At 45.7% G+C, this 26232-nt stretch overlaps 1 protein-coding gene across 4 annotated transcripts in view; it reads right to left on the reverse strand.

Moving 5' to 3' along the window:
* The window catches only part of LOC126538486 (uncharacterized), a 145687-nt gene that overhangs the window by 30266 nt on the left and 89189 nt on the right, over nucleotides 1-26232 (reverse strand). For all 4 annotated transcript variants that reach the window (XM_072288019.1, XM_072288017.1, XM_072288018.1 and 1 more), the window contains 2 exons: nucleotides 19653-19798; nucleotides 16069-16155 (listed from right to left, as the gene is read on the reverse strand). In XM_072288019.1, coding sequence (XP_072144120.1) covers nucleotides 16069-16155; nucleotides 19653-19798 — 233 coding nt within the window. The remainder of the gene's footprint in view (nucleotides 1-16068; nucleotides 16156-19652; nucleotides 19799-26232) is intronic.

Consider the following 26232-nt stretch of genomic DNA (forward strand, 5'->3'; position numbering starts at 1 on the left):
GTTAGTGCTAAGAGCATTTTAATAAATGAACAGCATGACTTTGTGTGCCGACATTTCAGACTTTCAGATTATTTCAGACTGTCAACAGTGTTCACCACTGCATCGACTTCCAAAAAGACATTTTTTCACTCTCAAACTGGTGCAGAAGCAATAAGTACTCTTAAATGCTTCCAACACTATGGCATTAAGTTATATGCACAAAACGCACCATGTGAAATTTTGATACACCCTACGTGATGCTCCACTCCTTAGGGTCGATGAAATGAAAAATCTTGCTGTGTAATTCGACAAAATGCTAAGCTTCTCTTCACATAGATAATTACACAAGATGCCCTTCACGCTCTTGGAATTGCATGCCGTATATTGCATGATTTACACTCACCTGTTGTGTTTCTGAAATTCTGCTGTGTGCCTCCAACTACTAGAGTATGCCTCTGTAGGAGGGGGGTGCAATGAGCAAATCTAATTCTGACCTCATTGAACGCATCCAGAATAAATTGATATCTATTTTAAAGCACCACTTTTGCCATTATGGCGACCACAGTTGAGCCTTCTCAAATATACTTCAACTCGCACCTCTAGATTCAAGTCTTAATTAATCGCACCTTTTGTTCCTGTATAAGGTGGTCCATGACATTATACATTCCTTAAAGCTTCTTGATTATATGCATTTGTTTGTGCCGCAACAGTATAACAGGTAGCATTCCACATTCGTTGCCTGGGTTTGTTACAAGATTGTGCTAATAAGACTCGACTCCAAAACATACTTCAGAGTTCATTTCCTGTGTATTGTGTATCTGTAGATAATCACATAGGATTAACTCCCTTTTACTTTTCCGCATTTCCGTTTTTCCCTATTTGTTTCTCTATCTTCCATTTTTTTGTCTACTACATTCATGTTTTCTCTACATTTTGTCTCACATAGTGCTCGTTAAGTGCACCAGTACAAAAGCTCTCTAGCTGTTCCTGGGCACTACAATAAAAATTTGAATGATTGATTATTATCGTAGTATAAAACTGTGCTTTTTAAGTATGTGCTAGTATACTATTTTAGTGCAGTAGCTTTCGTGCAATTAAAAAAAGGGCATGAATTAAGAAGAGAGTGAGAAACGTAAGCGGCACAGCACTGTTTCCTCATTTCGCAGAAGACCTGGTAACAGCCGCAGTTGCATAGAGAGATCGAGGGAATGCAATCGATGTTGAGTGAATTCACGTGTGTGCCACTTTTCCAATGTCAAAAGAGTGCGCTAGCTTGCCTAAGTGTTGGGCTGCGTCGGTCCGCGATAAAGGTATAGAAACAAGGGTTGCTCCTTCGTGGGCTTTCCTAGCAGCTTCGTCAGCGAGGTCATTACCGGAGATACCGCAATGACCAGGCAGCCACTGAAACACGACGTCGTGTCCTTTCTTGATCACGTGATGGTGCATTTCTCGTATCTTCGACACGGTTGTTCACATGACCCGCGACGAAGAGATGACAGAAGACATTGTAAGGCCGCCTTTGAATCGCAGAATATTGCCCACCGATTAGCCGGTTGGTTATTAATATAATCAACGGCACCTCGGAGGGCAACAAGCTCCAAACTGGTCGATGTTGTTAAGTGAGAAATATTGTATTGGATGCTTAGTGATCATGATGGTATAACCACTGCGCTGGTGGAGCTGGTCTGAGTGGAAGAACCATCCGTATATATGTGGACTCGATCAAAGTAGAAAGTGTGCAAATAATCCAGAGCTGCTTGCTTCAAGGCCAAGGTAGGCAGGACGGTCTTCTTTCTTATCCCTGGAACCGTAAGACGCACTTGAGGTTGCTTTAAACACCACAAAGCTGAGGTTGAACGTGCTGAGGGTGTGAAGCCCGATGGTAAGGAGGCACAATGGATGCTGACCTTGTTGGAGAAGGACGCCTGTGGTCGTCGTTCTGGCATGAATTAAGAAAGTGCAATAATATGCTATGTGCCTGATCATATGCATTGTGCTATTAATTTCTTCTGAGCTTTAATAATGGCTGGCTACTGTATGCAGTGTTGTGCAAAAAAATAGTTTGCCACAGCAATTATTGCGTGCCTCGCAGAACAAATTGAATATATCTTTCTCAGTCAAAACATCATAGCAGGCTGAAAACAATAAACTGCAATTTTTCTTTTTGTGTTGACGAAGTGTATAAATTGTGAAAATAACCTGTTTATATATTTCTCATACTATGCAAATGAGCTGCTCCCATACATTCGAATAAGTGCTTCAATAGTACGACTTGGCAAAGGGCAACGAAAGACTCCTATTAAAACCCTCCAATTCTCAAGCTTTTATTATCTGACGGTATGTCATTTCATTAATGTAAAGAAAGGCAAACTTGATATGTGGAAACCAGTTACAATGGAACATGGCCCTTACACTGTGAAAATGTTTTGTAGCAACACACTCAATGTGAAGGCCTCTGGATGCGGTGTTGATGCATCAAAACAACCTAGAATAATAGAGGTGCTCCATGGGCTAGATTTGGCAGAATCAAGAATTGGGGGGAGACAAGATACGAATTACATACATTTTAGCTATTCTAGTGTTTTTTTTTCTGTGAGTGCTACAGGTGTTTCAATTCGTTTGTGCTGATTTTCTCAGAACCCACTTTTTCACGGTTCTTTCATGTACCAAGAAGCATAATTATATTGACACGGATGCTTTATCTGTGTCCGGTTACCGTATTTCACCGGCTAAAATATGTTAAACGTTATCGCTCGCTGCACGATGCGCCTGAACGTATCGGAAGTTTCGCGAATGTTATCGATGGTTCTGTCTGTTGTCGACGAACCTTGCTAATCTGATTGCGTACGCGACACGAATTGTGTTATAGTTTCTGGAAGGCGCGCGGGCACCAGCGAATAGGCTGTAACTTTCGGCGACTGCCGTAAGCAAACCGACGCGCTTGACCCGCAGATGAGATTTTCTACGATTGCCGACATTGCTCGCCGCTATCGTTGCGATTGAGCCGGCACTATTTATTTACCGTCACTACTACGTGGCAATATTTCCAACACAGATTTTTTTCAGTTATACATTGCACGCCTAATTCTTACATAGTTGGCTGTGCAATAAGCTACCAAAAAATGAAATGGTGCAACAGTTTTTGATATATGGCATCGTCGTGCAGGTGTTTGCAAAGCGATCTTGCAGGCAGACGACGCGCGAGCGCTGATGTCGATATTTTGTACACTATTGTTACTTCAAAAATAAAAAACTGTTGCGGCAGGTGTATATTCATTATTCAAACGTGTTTTTTATATCTAAAAGCACATACAGAGCACTAACTTATTGTTTCAAGCTTAGTTTACAGCAGGCTGTTTTAGGCCGGACTTTGACGGATGAAGACAGAATAGTCCAGCAACAGTGCGCCGCAGCCGAGGAGCGAGCTTCGGCGCGCGTCGGAGCTTGTCTCCAGTGGTTGCGCGCCCTTTCCCTCCAGCCGAAGCGAAGCGACGCATTCGCTTGCCAGCGCGCGCCGAAGCTTTCGGCGCGTGCCAGTGGTTGGGGCATTAGCCTTGATGTAACGAACTCCCAAAGCTGATCAGTCATTACTTTTAGCACTTTTAAGGAAAATTCGGCCGAAGAAATGCTCTAGATTATTGAATATTAATGCTGTAAGGAGCCAGCAGCTACGCGCACGCCAGGGATTGCCGCGACCGAGCAAAGTTAGCGATGATGATGATGATGGCGGCAACTAGCGTCGCTCCGTGCCTAACGTAGCAGTCTTTTCAGGCTTTGCTTGTCTAGCGTGGCACCAGGTGGCATTGGTATCGGCAGCTGATTTTTCTTGCAGAATTATTTTGTTTCGTATGGATTTGAGGACAAGCATTCTTATTTTGTGATTTTCATTTGTTTCAACGGCTTATACACACTTATGTGTAAGAATTCACTTGAAAAGCAACGCTGATAGCCGGTTCTTTCATTGCCAAGGCGCCGGAAGGGAGAGGGGGAGGGACGATGACGAACGATATCCGTCACTTTTTTTTCTTTCTCTATGGGTGCGTTGCATTCGCCATCTTGAGTGTTGTCCTGCGTTCTGCACGTGTGCGTGTGTCAACTGTGCTCTGGTACTGGTTTGTCCGACTTGTTTTGGAGGTGCTAGGCCTGCCTGTCGGCGTGTAGTCGTGCGTCTCCGCTTCTAACTGCGTCGTCGGTTGGTCGTGATGAGTTCTACTGCCAGAAAACGAAAAGTTCTGTCTTTTGAAGACAAACTCGCAATTTTAAATGCAGTCTCCGCGGGCGAGAAGAAGAAGGACGTTGCCACCCGTTTCAGCATTCCAGCGAGCACACTATCAACGATTTTGAGTGCGGAACACAGCATCAGAAACGCAGTGGAGTCGGGAACAAGCTCGAAGAAAAAAAGACTGAAGCTGTCCACATACACTGATGTGGACAAGGCAGTGTTCACGTGGTTTTTGGACACGCGAGCCAGAAATGTACCCATAAGCGGCGCGATCTTGCAACAGAAGGCAAAGGATTTTGCGTGTATCTTGGGTCATGACGATTTCAAGGCAAGCAACGGGTGGCTGCAGGGATTTAAGAGCCGGCACGGTGTCGTCGGAAGAGTAATCAGCGGCGAATCTGCCTCCGCAGACAGCGATGCTGCTGCTTCGTGGGTGGCTGACAAGCTGCCTGGAATCCTGAGTCGCTTCGAGGCGGCTGATGTCTACAATGCCGACAGCTCTATTTTATCAAATGCTTCCGGGCCGCACGCTAGCGTTAAAAGGCGATGACTGCCGCGGTGGAAAGCAGAGCAAGCTCCGCATAACGATTCTGCTGTGTGCCAACCTCGACGGCACAGACAAGCGAGTCCCGCTAGTTGTCGGCAAAAGTGCCCGTCCCAGGTGTTTTAAGGGAACGAAGCGTATGCCCGTGAAGTATGTGGCGAATTCCAAAGCGTGGATGACTCGGCCAATATTTTCTGAGTGGTTAAAGGAATTTAACCAGGACGTCAAGCGGCAAGGCCGTCAAGTTTGCCTACTGCTGGACAATTGCTCGGCGCACCACGTCGAGGGCCTGCAGCTGTCGAACATCGAACTGCATTACTTCCCGGCCAACTGCACGTCCCTAATACAACCCCTGGACAAAGGGGTCATTAACAGTTTTAAATGCTGTTACCGGCGCCGACTAATCCTGAAAATACTTCTCGACATCCGTCTGGAACGGGAGATGAAGATCGACATTTATCAAGCAGTCGAGATGCTTGCTGCCTCCTGGCAAGAGGTCAGGGCAGAAGTTATCGCGAATTGCTTTTTAAAGGCCGGAATAGCCAAAAACACACGGGCTGGTGCCGACGAGGAGGAGGAAGACCTTTCTACTCCGTCCAATGTGGCCGAAGCGTGGAACGAGCTATGTACTAACGGTGGTGTACCCGACGACGTTGAACTGACTGACTTTTTGTTTGCCGACAACGCCGCCGTGACTACAGAAGAAATGTCTGATGCAGCAGTAGCTGAAAGCGTGCAAAATCCGGATGGCGGTGATGATGGTGCTTGTGAGGCAGATCCGTGTGACGTGCCTACTGCAAAGGAGGTGATGAACGCAATGGACGTTATGCGCCGTTTCGTCGGCTCGCTCGACGATGAAGGAGCTCTACACGATTTAGCCTCTTTGGAGCGGCGTGTTGTGCCTACACTCGTGCTGAAGAAGCAAGCGGAAATTACGCAGTTTTTTAGTGTAAAATAAATGATTGAAAGGTGAGTTCACCTTCACGGATATATTGAGCTATTTGGTTTCGTTTCTGCATCATTCGTACGAGCCCTCACGCGAAACCTGCATGTAACGAAAACCTGCATGTAACGAAAAATTGCGAGCTTTTGTCAACTTCGTTATATCCAGGTTTAACTGTATATACAAGGAAAAATGAAGGGGACCTTATATGGAGCCCTGTGGGACTCCAGTAACAATATATTGTTTTGAAGATGTTATTGATTTTCACGACCTGAGATCGATCTTTTATATAACTTGATAAGAAGTCGAAAGCTTTGCCTCGAAACCCACAATGCTTTAGTTTGCCCAAAATTATGCAATGATCCACTGTATCAAATGCTTTCTTTCAATCTAAAAAAATGACAGCTACTAATTAATTTAATTGTAAAGCCATATTTATCTTTTGTGATAATGTGATGACTGCAGTAGCTGTTTGGAAATGACGTCTAAAGCCATGTTGCTGATGGCAGAGCCCATTGTACTTATAAAGAAATTTTTTCACCTGATTCGATCTAATTTTTTCAAAAACAGTTTTGATTATGCAGAGATTGGCCTATAATTTGAAGGGTCAGACAGATCACCTTCCTTACGGATTGCAATGACTTTGGCAATTTTGAGGGAATTAGGATACTTTACTTGTGTAATAGAATGATTGAACATCCGACACAAAATTGGACCTAGGATACAAATATTTTCCTTAAGCAACCTTACAGAAATGCCATCGGGCCCTAACGCTTTATTGTTGGGTGTATTTATTATGTTTAAAAGGATGTCATTAAGTTCTATCTCACCTAGGATAAATGAATTTACTACTGGATTTGGAGCGGGAAAAGCTTCGCTATCTAGTTGTGGTAGCTGAGCAGCTAGTGCTGGACCTACAGTAGCAAAATGCGTGTTGAAATGTTGAACAGTGTCTGCATCGACAGAGGGAAGATGAACACACTTTTTAGTCTTTGTAACCATAACCTCATTTACTATTCGCCACAGTTGTTTTGGGAGCTATCCAAAGGGGGATGGCAGCTGGGGAGGATCAGGTAACAGCAGATTTGTTGAAGGATGGTGGGCAGATTGTTCTAGAAAAACTGGCCACCCTGTATACGCAATGCCTCACGACTTCGAGCGTACCGGAACCTAGGAAGAACGCTAACATAATCCTAATCCATAAGAAAGGGGACACCAAAGACTTGAAAAATTATAGACTGATCAGCTTACTGTTCGTCGCCTACAAGGTATTTACTAACGTAATCGCAAATAGAATCAGGAACACTTAAGACTTCTGTCAACCAAAGGACCAGGCAGGATTCCGTAAAGGCTACTCAACAATAGACCATATTCACACTATCAATCAGGTGATAGAGAAATGTGCGGAATATAACCAACCCTTATATATAGCTTTCATTGATTAGGAGAAAGCGTTTGATTCAGTCGAAACCTCAGCAGTCATGGAGGCATTACAGAATCAGGGTGTAGACAAACCGTGTGTAAAAGTACTCAAAGATATCTATAGCGGCTCCACAGCCATCGTAGTCCTCCATAAAGAAAGCAACAAAATCCCAATAAAGAAAGCCGTCAGGCAGGGAGATACGATCTCTCAAATGCTATTCACAGCGTGTGTACAGGAGGTATTCAGAGACCTGGATTGGGAAGAATTGGGAGAATACAGTAAAACCTCGTTAAACCGTACCCGCTTAAACAGTAGTTTCGGTTTAAAAGTAGTAAAGTCAATTCCCCAACTCAGCGGCCATTGAACATAATGTATTTTGTATCCGCATAAACCGTACCAGCTTATTGTGTACGCATCGGTTAAAACGTAGCATTTCCACTTTTCGTCACGCAAACACGGCGGTGCGTCGTCTCTACCGGGCTGTCCGGCAGAACAAGCCTCAGAGATCGGCACAATGGCCTCCAAGCGCCCTGTGCGTTTGCACGTGAAGCTGCATCAACATCCTGCATTACCTGCAACAGATCCTGCATTACCTATGGGCAGTCAGGATCTCAGTTGTTTCCTAAATAAACCTTTACTTGCGAGGCTGTCGTTATACACACACAAGCTGGAAAGAAAGAGCGATATCGGAACGCGCGTCTCATTTTTCATCTTATTGTAGCCGTGGTTGTAGGTGACTGAGTAGCCTTATCAATATACATATCAAACTTTTTTTTCGAGTCCGCCGGCAACTTCTTTCGTCTACAAAACCGAATAATCCTTTGGTAAAATGAAGTGAAAGTACAGAATTTAATGCATTACACAGTTGCAAACATGATAATTCACCCATATTTCGTACTTGTTGGTTCCAAATGTTCTTGCTGTTCAGTTTGGTTTACCGTAGGGCATTTATTTTCGCAGTTGTGAAGCGGTGCATCACGTTCGTGCAGAAAAATAATGCATCAGTTCTAATAGCTTCATGAATTTCATGCATTTGCTTGTGGAACCAGCAGTGTGATCTCTTCTAGTGTATAAATGAACGCACAAATGTTCTCATTTGTGATCTTAATAATACTTAAGCTGTTGACATGCATTGTAGTTAGGCAGACATCAATTTTATGGACAATACCAATATTTATTTAACATGCTGCTTAAGCACTCTAGAACAGACAGTGTACATTTGCATGTGTTCTGTAGTCGCAAACCATTACAACATATATGTCACACCTTCTTGCATTTCATATTGCAAAATTTAGCTTTTTCTATTTCTGATTCAGTCAAAATTTCTTTTCCAGACATGCAGTGATGAAGACGGCACCAGTATAAAGCAACACACCCCACGCACTAAACAGAAGCTGCTGCCTGCTACAACAAGGTCGTGTGGACGTTGGCTACTACTACAAGGTAAACAACACGTGGTTCAGAAATAAATATGTTTGATATATGATGTATTGGCTTGCTGTTTCCAGCAGATATGAATGTTTGTTCATATTTGTGGTTCAGTATGATTGGTTCGAACATAAAAGAAAACACACATGAGTTTGGCTAATCTGTGCTGTATCTCATGTGTCACCGTTCTGCCCCAACAGAGTCTATGCCAAGCACATCTTGGTCATCACAGGAGCTCCCATCTGCACCAACAGGAAGGGGCTGGAGCCGAATTTGCAAGGCTTTTACACCACGAACAAAGAAGTGCATGCAGAAGAATATGGATGAGATATCAAGTCTGCAGAGGACTGTGTTAAGACTGAAAAGAGCTTCAGCCACCATTCCACCAGCACGGACATTTGGCTGAGTCATCCAGGTAACTCAAGAAGGACTTTCTAGAAATTCTTCGTCTTCAGATGCACCTGCAACATCCGACCAAGCACGGACGACGCTGGCCAAAAGATCAAATTCCGTCAGTTTGCCCTTAATCAGCTTCCTAGCCATGTCAATTCCGTTTGTGCCAAGTGTATTTTTTCTTCTATAAATGCAAGCTTTTTCATTGCCCATTTTTGTTAGAGATCATTCATCCTCATCCAAACATAAAGGTCAACTGATTCTTTGCTGACACTTAATACCAGTCACTGTCTAGCAACCTAACGTATCTGTAGCAGTATCTTCTAGTGTATGTTGTCATGCACAATTCCTCTCCTGAAATAGCTAATGCAGCATCGGCATGTGTCTTGCATTAACCTATGCACCATGTGCTATGCACCATTTTACTTTTCTTTATGTTTTTAGCCTTCAATGCCTGCAGAGCAGAGTGGCTTCTCTATTGAATGCAAGCTTTCTTATTTTCCATATTCCTAGTCTCGTTGATGATTGCTCTTCTTCCTCAATAGCCTGGGTCTTTGCGCAAGCTACACTGAAGTGATTGATTGCAGAATCTGGTTTTGCTGCTCCACTTGGTTGGGGTAACTGTGTTACGTTTCTCGGATGTGGGTGCCTGGTCAGTTGCATTGGTAAGCAGTCCCTCGAGGTAAGCATTTGCTCTTGCAGTCCGCAAAGCGACACAGACTAACAGTATACACACACCGTAACTGGTGCTCCCCGTTCGTTCTTGCCTGCTGCAGCCATGGGCAAATTGTGCTTGTGGCCTACCTCGGCCATGATTTGCTCAAAACGGAGACCAGCATATGCGCTTACATGGTTCGAAGTGTATGAAGTTGATGGCCGTATGGGTGGAAAGGCCCACAAGAATGGCTGGACACAAAGTGTGAGCCACACATTAGCGGCCCTCGAAAGAAAATAAATGTGCAGGTTGGAAAGGAGTTAACGCTAAAATGCCGGGTAGTCCATGCCGCTGTGTTGGTCGTGGCAGCAGATGCCTGCGTCACCTGATTGCTTCACAATGGAAGTTGCTCATCTTCAATGGCAACTGTTGGCTCTGTCCAATCTGTTTGTACCGCTGGTTGTTGCACGTTACCAGACCACCACATGCGACAAACGCAAGCATTATGCCTGTAAGATCGTTCATAGCCAATGTATAATGTATTGTCTGAACCTCATGCGGTGACTGATTGCTGTCTAATTTTGCTGTTATGTCACTTGGTTACGGTTGCAGTGTTATCTTTTTTTAATATTGCGGCCTGGTCGGTTGCACTGGGAAGCAGTCTCTCGAAGTACGCATTTGCTCCTGCAGCCTGCACAGCGACATAGACTCCCAATTTACACACACCGTGATTTGTGCTCCTTGTTCAACCTTTCCTGCTGCAGTCATGGGCAAATTGTGCCTCTGGCCTTTCTCGGCTGCGATTAAGCACAAACGGAGACCGGAATACGTGCTTACATGGTCGTACGTGCATAAAATTGGGTGGAAAGGCCCGCAAAAGTGGCTGATGAAGGTGATGCCCACGAAAGCAACTTGCCCATATTGAGACAATGTGGGACACCAAGTGTGAGCCACACATTAGCGGCCTCCGAAAGAAAAGAAACATGCAGGTTGGAAAGGAGTCAATGCTAAAAGGATGGGTAGTCCATGTCGCTGTGTAGGCTGCGGCAGCAGATGCCTGCGTCACCCGACTGCTTCGCACTGCATGTTGCTCATCTTTAACAGCGACTGTCGCTGCAAACAGGTGGGACACTCTGTCCAATCTGTTTCTGCTGCTGGTTGTCGCTCGTTACTACACCACGACGTGCGACGAAGGCAGGCACTACGCCTGTAGGTAGGCAGCTGAATGAACCCTAAGAGACCCGTGTATGTGAATGCTCACTGTTGCCATGTGGTTCGTAGCCAATGTATAATGTATTGTCTGAGCCTTATGTGGCGATTGATTGCTATTAAATTTCGATGTTATCTCACTTGGTTATGGTTGCCGTGTTATGCTTCTCGACTGTGGCGGCCTGGTCAGTTGCATTGGGAAGCAGTCTCTCGAAGTAAGCATTCGCTCCTGCAGCCTGCACAGCGACATAAGACTCCCAATTTTCATGCACCGTGATTCATGCTACCCGTTCGCCCTTTCCTGCCGCAGCAATGGGCAAATTGTGCCTCTGGCCTTTCTCGGCCGCGATTAGGCGTGAACAGAGACCAGCATACGTGTTTACATGGTCGGATGTGTACGAAGTTGGGTGGAAAGGCCCGCAAAAGTGGCTGATGAAGGTGATGCCCACGAAAGCAACTTGTCCATATTGAGATAATGTGGGACACCCAAGTGTGAGCCACACATTAGCGGCCCCCGAAAGAAAAGAAACGTGCAGGTTGGAAAGGAGTGAACGGCTAAAATCCGGGGTAGTCCATGTCGCTGTGTAGGCTGCGACAGCAGATGCCTGCGTCACCAGATTGCTTCGCAATGCAATTTGGGCATTTTTAACGACGACTGTCGCTGCAAACAGGTGGCACACTGTCCAATCTGTTTCCGGTGCTGGTTGTCACTTGTTAACCTGACCACCACGTGCGACGACGACGGTGAGCCGTTTACGAGCTCGCATCAATGATTCCAGTGTATCTTAACATGCAAATTTTATTTCTGCTATTGCACGAGAATGTACAGTGCTTGTCTTCTGCTAATAAAGTCGCACGTTCTGTTCACTCACTTGTGGCTTGTTTGTATGGGCGTCAGTAGAGACTCTTGGCAATTAGAACGCACCAGCTACGCGGCAGCGAAGGCATTGAGGCATGCCGCATAGCCGGCAGGACAAGCACGGCGCGTACCAGCGTACGCGACCGGCGAAAAGCGGCCATATTGGATTTTGTTCTAAAAAAAAAAAAGTACTTCCGCTTCCGGATTGAGCAATGTCATCTGGCATCCACCTAAGTAAGTTCCATGCGCTGCCGCTGCTTATTTTCGAACCACTGCGAAACGTACAGTTTCCCTTCTCTAAGTTGTTTCTTTATTCTATGTTGTGGCGTCGTACAAGCGAGGACTCGCGTCATGCCGAAGCTCGGATAAAAAAGACACCGGGTGCTCAGCATAGAATAAAAATTAGACATCGTCCGTGCTATCGAACGTGACACGAAGAAGTCAGCGCTGGCCCGCGACATGGATCTGCTGTTGACTACGGTGTGTGGCATTTGGAATGCGAAGTTGCTCGGCAGCGCTGAAGAGATGTCGGCTACGAGGTTCGACTTTTCGCCATCGTTGCCTCTGTTGTTGCCGAAGTGTCGACTAGCGACAGTGATGAGGACGACACAGAAAGCGACAGCACGGGCTATTCAGGCCCGACAGTGGCAGAAGCTGTGCGTTACGTCAGCCTCGTGAATGCAATCGTCGCAACGAGAACAGGGCCGCGATAACGTAACTATTCCAAACGAAACGTTTTCCGCACTCCGGCACCCGGCAATGAAAAAGGTGCCCCGGGACTTATGCAGCACTAGTGCACGCGTGCACGGAGAATACGTAACGCCAACGAGGAATCTGCCATGCGAATGTTAGCCGAGAGGAGGGGGGGGCTGGCTGAGAAGTTGGCACGCAGCTTCAGTAAGTTTGAGGCTGCTGTCGTCGTGCTAGGCCGCCGTGGCATCAAACGAAAATAACACTTATGTCGCGCGAAGAGAATAAATACTGCATGTTTTTCCCCTTTCATCGCACTCTCTCTGAGTTCCGTTTCCGACAGGTAAGTGGGCGATCTCATGCTATTTCGGTTAAACAGTACTACCATTTAGCAGGTAGTTTTCCCGAGCTCCGGCCAACTACGGTTTAACGAGGTTTCACTGTACCTTAGCAACTTGCGATTCGCTGATGATATTGCCTTCCTTAGTAACTCAGGGGACCAATTGCAGTGCATGCTCACTGACCTGGTGAGGCAAACAGAAGGGTGGACATAAAATTTAATCTGCAGAACACTAAAGTAATGTTTAACAGTCTCGGAAGAGAACAGCAGTTTACGATAGGCAGTGAGGCACTGGAAATGGTAAGGGAATACATCTACTTAGGACAGGTAGTGACAGCAGATACGGATCATGAGACTGAAACCGTCAGAAGAATAAGAATGAGCTGGGGTGCATTTGGCAGGCATTCTCAGATCATGAACAGCAGGTTGACATCACCCCTCAAGAGAAAAGTGCATAACAGCTGTCTTACCAGTACTCACGTACAGGGCAGAAACCTGGAGGCTTACGAAAAGGGTTCTACTTAAATTGAGGATGACGCAACGAGCTGTGGAAAGAAGAATGATGCGTGTAACGTTAAGGGATAAGAAAAGAGCAGATTGGGTGAGGGAACAAACGCGAGTTAATGACATCTTAGTTGAAATCAAGAAAAAGAAATGGGCATGGGCAGGACATGTAGTGAGGAGGGAAGATAACCGATGGTCATTAAGGGTTACAGACCGGATTCCAAGAGAAGGGAAGAGTAGCAGGGGGCGGCAGAAAGTTAGATGGGCGGATGAGATTAAGAAGTTTTCAGGGACAACATGGCCACCATTGGTACATGACCGGGGTAGTTGGAGAAGCATGGGAAAGGCCTTTCCCCAGCAGTGGGCGTAACCAGGCTGGTGATGATGATGATGACAGTTGTTTTGAGTCACTGGCAGTGTGACTGAAACATTGTGAATTAACCTATCTCTTTCGGATCCTCATAATGGACACCACTTTGTTGCGAAATGTCCTGTACTGACCTAAGTAGTAAGCATTACTCCTATTGTGCCTCCATTTGTTATGCCAGTATTCTTTTGTTTTAGGAATTTCCAAAATTTGTGTCGTTATCCATAGTCAGATAGGCTGATTGTAAGAACTTCGAGTATATGTGCTGCTACATTCAGTTATCAAAGTGCTAATTAAGTTGAATAAGTTGGAAAACTCTATGTGTACATTATCACTGTACATTTGCTCAATGTCGGCCTCCATTCCTTTATCTCCGAACTTATTATAATCTAATCTAGTTACGAGCCTCCCGTCATCTTTGTTCTTGTGACTTTGGCTGTTGAATGCCGTGAAAATAGGTAAGTGGTCTGAAAGAGGTTGACTGTAACTCCACTAACAATTCCAGACTCAATATTTGTCAATGCATGATCAACTAGAGTAGCCGTAATGCTTGTTACACATGTCGGTTGACATATTACATGTCGAAAATTGAACGATTTAAGGAGATAAAAATAACCCTTGTGTATTGGATTAAGTACATCAATATTGACGTCACCAACGATTACAACCTGTGTAGCTTGGTAGTTTCGTAAGCAAGATAAAATTGATTCCATTTTATCGAGAAAACTGCCAAGGGTCGCTTTGGGAGGTTGACAGACTAGACCTACAATATAAACAGTTTCTATTTTCATGAACAGCACTTCAATATCGCTGGATGAAATTGCAGGCAGTATTGTAAAATAGAGATTATGTTTCATGAAAAGGGTGACACCACCCACTTGGTAACGTGACACACACAGACGGGATATTAATCTGTAACCTGGCACATCTACGATTTCATTGTTCAGAAGCCAAGTTTCACTTGTTGCAATGATGTCATATAAGAAATTTTGCACCAATAAGAATGAGGTTAACGGGTTTACGCTTTTTCTTAAACTGTGTATGTTGCAATGAAAAATGGTTGAATTTTTATTTAAACAAAGCTCATCAATTTCCTTTGAAGTGTAAGCCATATTGTTTTAAAGAATACATCTGTCTGGCAACCCAAATATTTGGAATCACACTATAAGGGCTAAATCTTCTTCACTTGTAGGACTGGTGACCCTAGAATTATCTGTCTTCTACATAACTACTTTGCCATCGTATACCTAGGCAAATTTCCACTTTTGCTCTCGTTTCATTTGGATGGCCTTGGCGAGTAGTGCCTTATATTCAGGGCATAGATGTTCGTTCACGTACAGTGGCTGAGCTTTTTCCAAGCCAGGCACTGCTGTTGTTGGTCGTGTTTTTCTTGCGCCTTGCAGGATCAAGTCGTGCTTTCGGTGTGAATTATACCTGACAGTGACATCAAGTGGCCAATCACCTTTTCTGCATACATGATGAATGGCATCAATGTCTCCATCAGCAAGATCAACATCAAGAACGTTGCAATCTTTCACACACTTTCGTCAAGAACCTCATTTTCAGTGCAGGGGATGCATTTAAATTCAAGATTGTTTCTGCGACTGTACTGTTTCGAATCAGTCAATTGCCACCGTTCTTAATGTTCTTGCGAATAGCCTACTACCTACCAAGTTCCATACATGAGAATTGGGAAGACTTCTTGAGCGATGAGGAGGGCAGATCCCAAATAGCAAAAAAGTGGTGTACAGAACATGACAGCATCCATTTGAACTCATGGCATCTGTACTGGCACAATGCCAAGCGGTCAGTGTTTTCTGCCCCTTGCTGGCAATGTTTGCACACAAAAAAGTGCATGCAAATTATAATTTTTCTTGTCAGACCATGTTGTTCCTTTCTGCTGCTTGCCATAAAGGCTACAATTACATGCACACAAAATGTCTCGACTTTGCAAAGCCAAAACAGGGGAATAAAATCACTGAAATTGGAGAAAAATGCACAGACTTATAAGCAAAATTATTTCAATTCTGGGCTATCGTATGCCAAAACCACAATCTAAATATATGGCCCCCACTTCAGCACTCGTTAATGCTTGTTAGAGCTATTTAGTATGGTTGGCCAATGTCATGCTTTGCTGCTTATCCATAAAGCAGCGCCAAGGTGAAAGGATATAAACAATGCCCCCTGGCAAGGAGCAAAAGGGAGAGTAAGAGTGCTGTCTCTTCATTTCTCCACCTCTGGGGAGGGCCACTCATACAAACAAGGAAAACTCGGGCTAGGGGCATGACTGACAAAAGTCTTTTTGAAAAGAGATTGCTTGCACGGGCCTGCAAATGTCTGCTCCGCAGCATCAAATGGTGCAAGACTTCCTGTGCATAATAATGCGCCAGCTACCGTGCCTATGCTTCAAACGAAACTGCGACCTATTCTGTGGCATGCTATGTTGGCTTTACCTTTTATTCTGAACTACAGAAGATGCATCACTGAAACAATGAAATAGACAACAACGTACCTCCTTCGCGCTGCCCCCTGGTGGTAGCCAATTTACGCTTCACATCAGCCACGTGCGGTGCTGCTGTTCGTTGCTTCACAGGGGACACTGCAAATGGCACGACCATGGCTTGTTTCAAACTGGACCAGCACACGCCCAGGCAGCAAGGTAGCAATAACATTTTTTTTTCAACATAACAGAGGAAAGTAAAAGGACTTTCAGAGGGCCTAGTTGGTGCTTATTTGATATGATTAAAGAGCACCAGAAAACGGAGATTACACAAAAGGAAAAATGAGACACAGGACAAGTCCTTGTCTATGTTTTTGCACTTTTAACCCTGTCAGAAGAATATCACTAGACCTGCGTTTCTTAACTAAAGTGTGCGGGCCCCTTGAGGACACTAGGAAGATCAATGGGGTCCACAGGTTCCCTCACGACAGGTCACAGGAGTACGTGAGGAGAGTCGCCTGCTGAATGCGTGAGGATGTCTAACAAGGGAAGTCTGCAGCATTGTTGGTTACTTCTTTTTAAATGAAGCTACCACATCGTGGCCCAAAACACTCCATTTTAAGTGAAAACTCGTTATGTGATTACGATGATGACATGCTTGAAGTTCTGTCATTTTTTTATGTTTTAGATGTTGCTTGACTTCCTACCTATTATTATTTTTTTGAACTATTGTAGTTTTAGATGACCTGCAGTGGCAAGTCAATGGTTGAAATGTGAGTAGGAAAAACAACTCCCCGATTTTCCAAAACAGTATCACATACCAAGAGTGTGTTTAGCCTAGAAAGGCAGCATTGATGCACCCTGATCACTCCTCGATAAGTTTTTCCGGTCATCTCTACAAGTGGCAACAAATGTATGCGTATATGTCCACCCTCCTTGGGACAAAATGTGGCCAATATGTTGGCCAAGACTTGGCCAACATCACATTTGCCAAGGTAATTTAGAACTGACTACAGATAAACCTTGATATAACAAAGTTCAATTTATAGTGAAATTCCCATTATAACGACATATTTAACTGTCTATAATTTCTGTTTATATAAAACACCATGTATTTTGAACCTAAATATGACAAAGTGTGTTTACACACTATTTCAATGTTAATGAAATTTCAGTGCTGCCACGAAGGAATACAGGGGCAATAAATGGACAGTGCCATGGGTGAAGATGGTGAAACGGTTTAACTACATGAGGCGTGCTATGTGACAAAGAGCAGGCACTGAAGCATAGCAGCAAGATCCTCTCACCATCACGTTTCGTATAAATTCATAATGCGATAAGATCCTATCATGCCCCATGCCCCGTATGCACTACATCCTTGTTGGTACATTCCCATTATGTACGTTTTCTCAGCGCGAACATTCGCAATCGAGAAGATAAAAAATTACCCGAAACAGTTACGCTCATTTTTTACTGGTTAATACGTTGCCATTATCCCTCAAGAGAAAAGTTTATGTTTAAACAGCTGTGTCTTACCAGTACTCACGTACGGGGCAGAAACCTGGAGGCTTACGAAAAGGGTTCTACTTAAAGTGAGGACAACGCAACGAGCTATGGAAAGAAGAATGATAGGCGTAACGTTAAGGGATAAGAAAAGAGCAGATTGGGTGAGGGAACAAACGTGAGTTAATGATATCTTAGTTGAAATCAAGAAAAAGAAATGGGCATGTGTAGGGCACGTAATGAGGAGGGAAGATAACCGATGGTCATTTAGAGTTACGGAATGGATTCCAAGGGAAGGAAAGCGCAGCAGAGGGCGGCAGAAAGTTACGTTGGCGGATGAGATTAAGAAGTTTGCAGGGACAACATGGCCACAATTAGTACATGACCGGGGTAGTTGGAGAAGTATGGGAGAGGCCTTTGCCCTGCAGTGGGCATAACCAGGCTGATGATGAATACGTTCCTGGAAAACATGATTTTTTTGGCACCAACGTTGAGTATGTCGCCAAACTGCCATCATATGATACGCTTTCCTGCCACTACATCCCATGAAAACAAGAAAATAAGCAAGGTGCACGCAATCGAGAAGAGTATATAGCTGCCCGCCGTGGCAGCTTCACCGTAATACTTGCCCGCCCATCTCTCGTGAAAATGCTGGCGCATACTGTTTCTCATTTCAGTAGCAGTCAATCTTCTCTGGGGTCGGCGCACGTGGCATTCACAGCTATCACCGCCAATCTTATCGCCTATTTGTTCCACAGCGTGTGGTGCCATGCAAAGCGTAGCGCATGCTTTTAATAGCGAATAACCCAAGCGCACTGCCGTTCCCTGCTCTAGACTGTGATCGCACACATTTTCCGGCCACTAGATGTCGTGTGAACAAGAAAAGGCGCGAGTACACGCAATCGAGAGCAGTATATAGCCGCCCGTCTCACGTTAAAACCACGGACACACAGTTTCTCTCTGGCCAGGTCGTTGCATGCCGCATTCACAGATATCGCCACCGAACCTATTGCGATAACTATCTTCACCTATCTGTTTTACAACGCGTGGTGCGTAGTGCCATTAGCAGCGTACCACATGCTTTTTGTAGATGACAATCCAAACACGCCGCCATCCCCTGCTACGCGTGGCACGATGTGGCCTTCACGTTTTCCTTCGGCTGCATCCAGCGTCGCTCGATTTCGTTTCGGTTTCCCGTCGCCCTCCTAAAACACCATGCAATAGGAAAAGAACAAAACGTGTCTCTGGCTGCCGGAGCACGCCCAGCTAGACACGCGTCAGTGTCTCGTGCGGCAACGATTCGTGCAACGCTTCACATTATATAGATCTCAACAATAGTTTAGTCTGTCCAATTTTTTTAGTTACTTCGGATCGTACATTTCCCCGGTTAAAATGTTTTTTCTGTCAATCATTTTTAGTTACTTTGGACCATGCATTTTTCTGGTTACTATGCTTTTCCTCGCTTTTTTTTTTCCAAGACCTACGAATGAGGTTCTACTGTACTTGTGGGTGGGTGCAGGGAGAGACATGGAAGGGTGAGCCGAGAGGGATAGTGGCTTAATGCACACCAGTGTTTTTCCATGCGAGCAAGGGGGCCTGGGGAGGGGGGCGAGTGCGCAGTACTGTGATCAAGTGTGTGCTAGACAAATGCGGGGGAAGGTGCTAATAATGATAGGTCATAATAACAATAATAATAATAATAAAGGTGCCAGGGTGAATGCGGGCGTAGGTGAGCGCCAGTATCCCCTTCGTGCCCAGCCGTGGCTGTGCATAGCTGTCGGCACCACACGCACCCTATCCTGGAGGTAAACTGCAGCAAATGCAAAAGTTGGGTGAGCCGACATGGCCGTGGCTGCACGTGCGTGGTCTTCTCCCACGTTTTCATCAACCCATTTACTGCATTATAAGGAGCGTATATTGTATATTTGAATTTGGTCACTTTGCCACCGTTTGTTAATCTGACTCTTTGGATAATTCAACCAAACCTTGCGGTCCCGCAAGGGTTGAATTAGTGGCAGCCGACTGTACAACGGCTAGTGCAAAATTTCACTGTGAATGAGCCAGTGCGCTAGCCAGAAGAGTGTAGTGTACCCAACTCCCTTGTTCATACAATAGATATTAAGTGCAAGCCAAGCACGGCGACTGCCACGCACCCAAAGACCGGTCCCTAGAGGGCACCTGCTGCCTACGACGGCCACCAGTGCTGCTGCTGAAGAGCATCTGCCAGAGGGCATCCCGATCTCGTGCTGTGCGATGCCGCAGCCGCTCCAGGGCCTGCGCCTGCTCCTCCTGGTAGAGCCTGCACACAGCATGCACACACAAGACACAATCAACCACTGCAAGGAATGGACATCATCATCATCAGCCTGGTTACGCCCACTGCAGGGCAAAGGCCTCTCCCATACTTCTCCTACTACCCCGGTCATGTACTAACTGTGGCCATGTTGTCACTGCAAACTTCTTAATCTCCTCCGCCCACCTAACTTTCTGCCGCCCCCTGCTACGCTTCCCTTCTCTTGGAATCCAGTCCGTAACCCTTAATGACCATCGGTTATCTTCCCTCCTCATTACATGCCCTGCCCATGCCCATTTCATTTTCTTGATTTCAACTAAGATGTCATTAACTTGTGCGTGTTCCCTCACCCAATCTGCTCTTTTTTTATCCCTTAATGTTACATCCATCATTCTTCTTTCCATAGCTCGTTGCCTCGTCCTCAATTTAAGTAGAACCCTTTTCGTAAGCCTCCAGGTTTCTGCCCCGTAGGTGAGTACTGGCAAGACACAGCTGTTATACACTTTTCTCTTGGGGGATAATGGCAACCTCCTGTTCATGATCTGAGAATGCCTGCCAAACGCACCCCAGCGCATTCTTGTTCTGGTTATTTCAGTTTCGTGATCCGGATCCGCGGTCACTACCTGCCCTAAGTAGATGTATTCCCTTACCACTTCCAGTGCCTCGCTGCCTATTGTAAATCCGAGACTGTTAAACATTACTTTAGTTTTCTGCAGATTAATTTTTAGACCCATTTAATTTACGGGTACAAATAGATAGAAGGCGTGCATCCCTTGACGGTATGTTTGGGCCTAACCAATGCAGCACAGTTGGTAGTTGTCAAACAAAGTTGCAGTTTGGTGCAGAGTCACACTTTACAGTCACTGTATGGCACTTGGAAAAAGGAGGAACTACCTCAACGATGAAAGTGAGGGCACGGGTACGGGTGGCGTGGGCAGCACTCAAATAGTGGCAACTTGGTTCAACGTGACCTTGTTTTCGACATTGTGCATGCAGATCAGTACGAAATTTCGGTCACCATTACGCTATGGTTATGTGGAGTTGGTGACAGTGCCGTGTTGAAGTCTGAAAATTAGTTGGCGACCAACTTTCCTCTCCATTTGTTTTTTTTTTTTTTTCTAGCTGTGTTACTCAGCCGGCTTCATGAGAAGACCGTGGCTCCTCTGACGCTAACCCTTCAATGTTTGTAAGTTTAAACAGACACAAACATCCTGGTTGTATGCTTCGATTATAGGATACACGTGGCTGCTAGGTCTACATCTTTTGCATTTGAGTAGCCTTTGAAAAATTGTTTTAGCTACAGTGTGGCACTGCTTATAGTGCAGATATTCGCAGCCCCAGAGACTTAACATTATAAGCACTGTACTCTTAGATGGCACACTGACGCATGGAAAGCATCCACTAGCCATAGTGTGTGGTTATCACTTGTCTTTTATAGTTTTTATTGTTATGCAATTGAATTATGGCTACTGTGCATGTATGGCTAAGTTTCTTATGTACAAATAGCATCTTATAAAAATTAAAGCTTTAGTTAGAACTTAGGGATGCAGATACTCAAATATCACCAAATTTATTGTTATACTAAACGTTGTGGGAATGAAGATGTACCCCGGCACCTTTGTGCGATCATTCACCTGTTCTGTCATCCCTAGGCTTCTCCCTTTCCACTCACAGTGATTGTCAGGGGCAGCCTTTGCCACATACCGCTTTACAGAGAAGGCACTGCGTAGTCGACTGCGGTGGTGCCAGTGCTATGGCGGTGTGACCAGCGCGACGGCCAGAGTGAGCGTGGGGGAGCCCTCTCTGGCACATCACTCGGTACATACATGTTTTCCATCTCACCCGCCGGCCCCTTTGTTTGGCCATCGAATCTCAGCTCATCTGTGATGCCTTGTACCTACAGCGAGTGTGTACCTGTTGTTGCTCCGTTTCCGAACACAAAGCCAAAGAGCAGTGCCCAGTGCTCATGCATGGCCATACTACGCCGAGTTGCACTTATAGGAAGCCCAAGCCGACAACGATTGCCCGAGCTCTCATGAGTGGGCTCATTGGTTATCACGAGAGCAAGCAGCATAGTTGCTGGGACTTTTCCTAGCGGCATGCCGCAGGGAGTCACGCTCCCGCAGCAATATGCTAGCAGCACCCATATGTATTTTTCGCCATTGGCGCGAGAGCCCCTTTGATTCCCGCACCAGCCTGTGAGCGGGCGTTTATGCAGTGTTGGACGTCACCGGAGACAAATAAACTGTGTCGGCTAACTTAGGGCAATACGGCGTTTTCTTGGGAGTGCAGTGCTTGGTTCCCCCCCCTCCCCTCCACTACTGCATGCTGCAGCGCACTAGATTACGCGAGGTGATGGCTGATGCAGCCCTGTGGCTTGCTAAACCCGAACCTGTAATGGTCGATCCTCCTGTGAGATATTAGACCCCACACTGATGTCCAACATAGATTCAGAGGCTCATTAAGTCTTTTTCTGTGCTTAGCCGATTCAGTACGCCTTTGCGAATCGGGCTGTGAGATACTAGACCCCACACTGAGGCTCAAAATCAACACGGATTCAAAGGCTCATTAAGCCTTTGCTTGTGCTTAGCAAAGTCAGTACGCCTTTGCGAATCGGGCTTGCCACATTACGTTGGCTAGGTCCTGTGACCTTTGTCCTTTGTTAGTGCTAGGAAATGCCACTTCACTGAGAGCATGCTCACACCATCTGTGCAGTTCAGTTAGATGATACATAGGGGTCACCAAATGTGGTAGTTGATGTGCTATCTTGTGCCCCATTTTCTACCGAGAGCCTTCCTCTAAGTACAACAGCTGCTAGCAGTGCCTTTGCGCCAGCAAGCGTCAGGGGCAAAATGACGGCCAAGTCGCCGAGCAGAGAGAAGGGCAAGTGCGCAGGTGGGCAAGCCTGTTATTCTGCTCTTCAGGTAAGCAGAGAACTGCAAAGCGGATGAGAGGTGGAGCATCTCGAATGCAAACCCTGACGATGATGCAAGCGGTAGGGTTGGCTGCAGCCCTGAGTGGGAAGAGACCCAACTCCCCTTCCGGATAACTGGAATCGCTTTCGGCAGCCAAGAGCTACAGAAGGTCGAGCAAAATGATCTGTCCGCAGGGAAACTGAGCAAGATGCTGCTTCAGTGACCAAAGCGGCGCTTGGTTTTTTCCAGCAGCTTTCAGAGAAGGAAAACGCACAGTTTGAAGCAGAAATACAGGCTTTCGGAGCGGAAATATTTTGCTGTTTAGAGCAAGGACTCAATGTTTTGTAGAAGTAACTTACTTCTCTGGTGCAAGAGGAAACTCTGCACGAAGCTATTGGAAAAGACACTGTGCATAAGGTACAGTCAAACCCGACTATATCGAACCCATTTATATAGAATTATTCTATATATCGAACAATTTCTGGTCACGGTATAGTTACAACCAGTAATTATTGCAAAAACTACTCTTACATCGAACAAGAATAGCAGCGACTCCTGATATATCGAACGTCAACGGCGGAAAAGTGCCCCCAGAAGTTGGCTTTCCCTCGCGGTAGCGGGGAAACCCGACGGCGTGGCTCCATCCACCCGCTCTCCCTACCGTGACCGCGCTGCCTCAGGCTGCTCGGATGAGTTGTCGACACCCCCCTGCAAAAAATTATCCTGGCCCACCCGCAGCGCTTGCTCAGACAGCCAATCAGAGGTTCTTCTGCTCTCGTCGTGCAAGATGGCAAAAGTGTGAGTTGTGTCGCTGCTTTTCTGGTTCATTGTATTTGTGCCTTGTGGGCCTTCTGCCGCAGTGTTGCCATGATGAAGCGGCAGAGTTTGCCTTCCGTCGTGAAGTTCGAAATCATAAACTGGGTCGAATGCGATAAGAAGTCGGATGTCCCCGCAGCGTGCAAGATTCTGAGCAGCACTCTCATCAAAATTAGGGCTAAAGCGGCCAAACTCAGGACCCGGTGCCCGTGGCGCCCAACGCAAATGCACGGCCGTGTACAAGTGCTTCTTCATACGTGCCGGTTTCCACATGCTCGGTTATGATTGTAAATTCTGATGAATGCGACGAAGCCGTTGCCGGTGTTGCCAAAGGTTTGGAGCTAGCTGTTAGAATTTCCGGAAGCTGTTGACGAATTAACGGTGGACGAGTTTGGGAGTGCAGATGATGGTGTCACGACCACGGGAGAGCCCAAAAACGAAGACTACATGGCCAACATCGTACCGAGCACAAGTGAAAGTGGGCACAATGAGGAAAGCAACGACGGTCCTTTGCCCACATTCTCCGAAGTGATTGGTGCACTCGCACTAGTTCGGTGCTTCTGCGCGAATGCGTAAGGTTGCGGCCTCAGCTGCTCAAACTCCTTTTGACAATATGGGGAAGTGCGTGCATCGCAGGCAGTGAAATTGCCCAAGCAGGAGAAAATGCAGGAGTAAGTTATGCGAAACTAAGCTAGTTTCATCAATAAAGTTATTTTATGAGTAGTATGTGGTTTTATGACGTCCAATTATTTAGCAGGCTTATATTGAATTATGCTCTATATTGAACTGATAGGAATTTTTTTGCAAGTTCGATATAACCGGGTTCGAATGTAGTACTCTCTGAAAAATTGCATACCTTATGCATTATATCGTAAGATGCAGGCGTTCTTCCTTTTTTCCCCCAACTTGCTGTTTCATTTTCTTATTATACAAGAAGATAATGATTCATGCACATTTAACCCTAATTCAAAGTTAATTCAACATTTCAATAAAGATATTCCTTCCTCTGCTAAGCATTTCATCTGCTAAAACATTTCATCACATGGTTGAATACTGTATATGCACGTAAATATTGCGACCATAAATATTCTCATGTAGTAGTGACGGTGAAGAAAGGAGCAAAACTGGGAATGACGAAACTAGCGTTTTATTGGGCGAACTTGTGACATCAAAAACAGTCTACACTCAAAGATGGTGACAGCGACGAACACAGTCAGCGATTGTCTAAAATCTGATCAGTGGGTCAAGCGCGTTGGCTTTTATACATCAGTCATCGAAGGTTCAAGAGTAATCGCTGGTGCCTGCGTGTCTTCCAGAAAGTTCTACACCATTCAAGTCGCGCATGCATGAAATCGGTTACACAAGGTTCGGTGACAACAGACAGCAAAAAAAAAAAAAAAGCATCGAAAACATTGTAAGAACTTCCGATACATGCAGGCGCGTCCCACGCTGAGAGATAACATTTGTTAGACGGTGAAAAGTGGTCACCCGGAAAGGACAAACAAGTACACGTGTCAATATAAAGTGAGGGGGATTTTGGTCTCTCATAAATTAAAAATATATATTAATAAAGACTGCCATGCAAACAGGATATATTACTATAGAACCGGGAAACAACACTAAAAAGCAAATAGCCAGAGGGCCTTATTCATAATTACTGCGAAGGGCCATCACAAAATAATGTGAAAGGCAAGTGCTGACGTATTTACCACGTCAGAAAAAAAAAAAGAAGTCGCATTACATTCGTGTTGCGAACCTGAATTTCGAGGCACATTCTTAGGCCAGGAATAGCATTCTTTGGCGAGACCCCAGCTCTGTCATGCAGAAAGTGTAATATCTTAATTTTATCTGGACAAAAATGTGCAATCTGCGAAGCTAAGATAGTTAACCCTTTCGCTGTCACTGACGTACCGGTACGTCATCGCGCTTCCCCCCCACGGTGTCACTGACGTACCGGTACGTTCTCTATCGTGCGTTCAAAATTTCGCGCCTGAGCGCAAAAACAGGCGCTCCTGGATTGTCCACGCCATCTGTTGACTCTTTCTACAAGTTCGTATATTCGCTCCGACCTGTGTTAACCCATGTATTGAAGAGTACGGTGCGACTGCCACTCCCCACTTTCTCTTTGCCGAGTGGCGCGGTGGCTCCGCGTTCGCTGGATCATGCGTGCGCGCGTGTGGTTATGGGTTCAAGGGTTGTTCTGTGATCTCCGCTGGTTTGAAGGTTTTTATTTTTCTTCTGATGGTGTGCCTGCTATGGCGCGTCAAGTTCAGGCGCACGTGCCGTTGCCTCTCCAAAAAGGGTGACTCGATTGCTGCTTTCGCTCTCTCGCCGCACCCTCGCTTCCGACCTGCAGCAGTAAACGTAAAGCCCTTCGAACTTTGTTTAGCCTTTTTTCATCTCCCTCTGTCTTCTTGATCACGCAACGTCCCATTTCTCTCCGTTGCGCGGGCGACTGAAAGCGCATCCTCCCTGCGCGCGGTTACTTTCGGATGGCTCGGCGCGCGGGACCTTCGTCTGCTCATGGGAGCGGTGGCTGAATTCCGATTCAGAATACGAGCCGAGCTCGGATTCGGACTCGGACAAAGTCGCTTGAGACGAAGAGGGTTCCGCATCGTCAGATTCGGATGTTGAACAGATTTTATAGTCAGGCTGATGATGATGATGATGTTTACTAACAACAGCTGCAGAACACTGAAATGTGCATAT

The sequence above is a fragment of the Dermacentor andersoni genome, chromosome 4, assembly GCF_023375885.2.
Source record: "Dermacentor andersoni chromosome 4, qqDerAnde1_hic_scaffold, whole genome shotgun sequence".
Lineage (NCBI taxonomy): Eukaryota > Metazoa > Arthropoda > Arachnida > Ixodida > Ixodidae > Dermacentor > Dermacentor andersoni.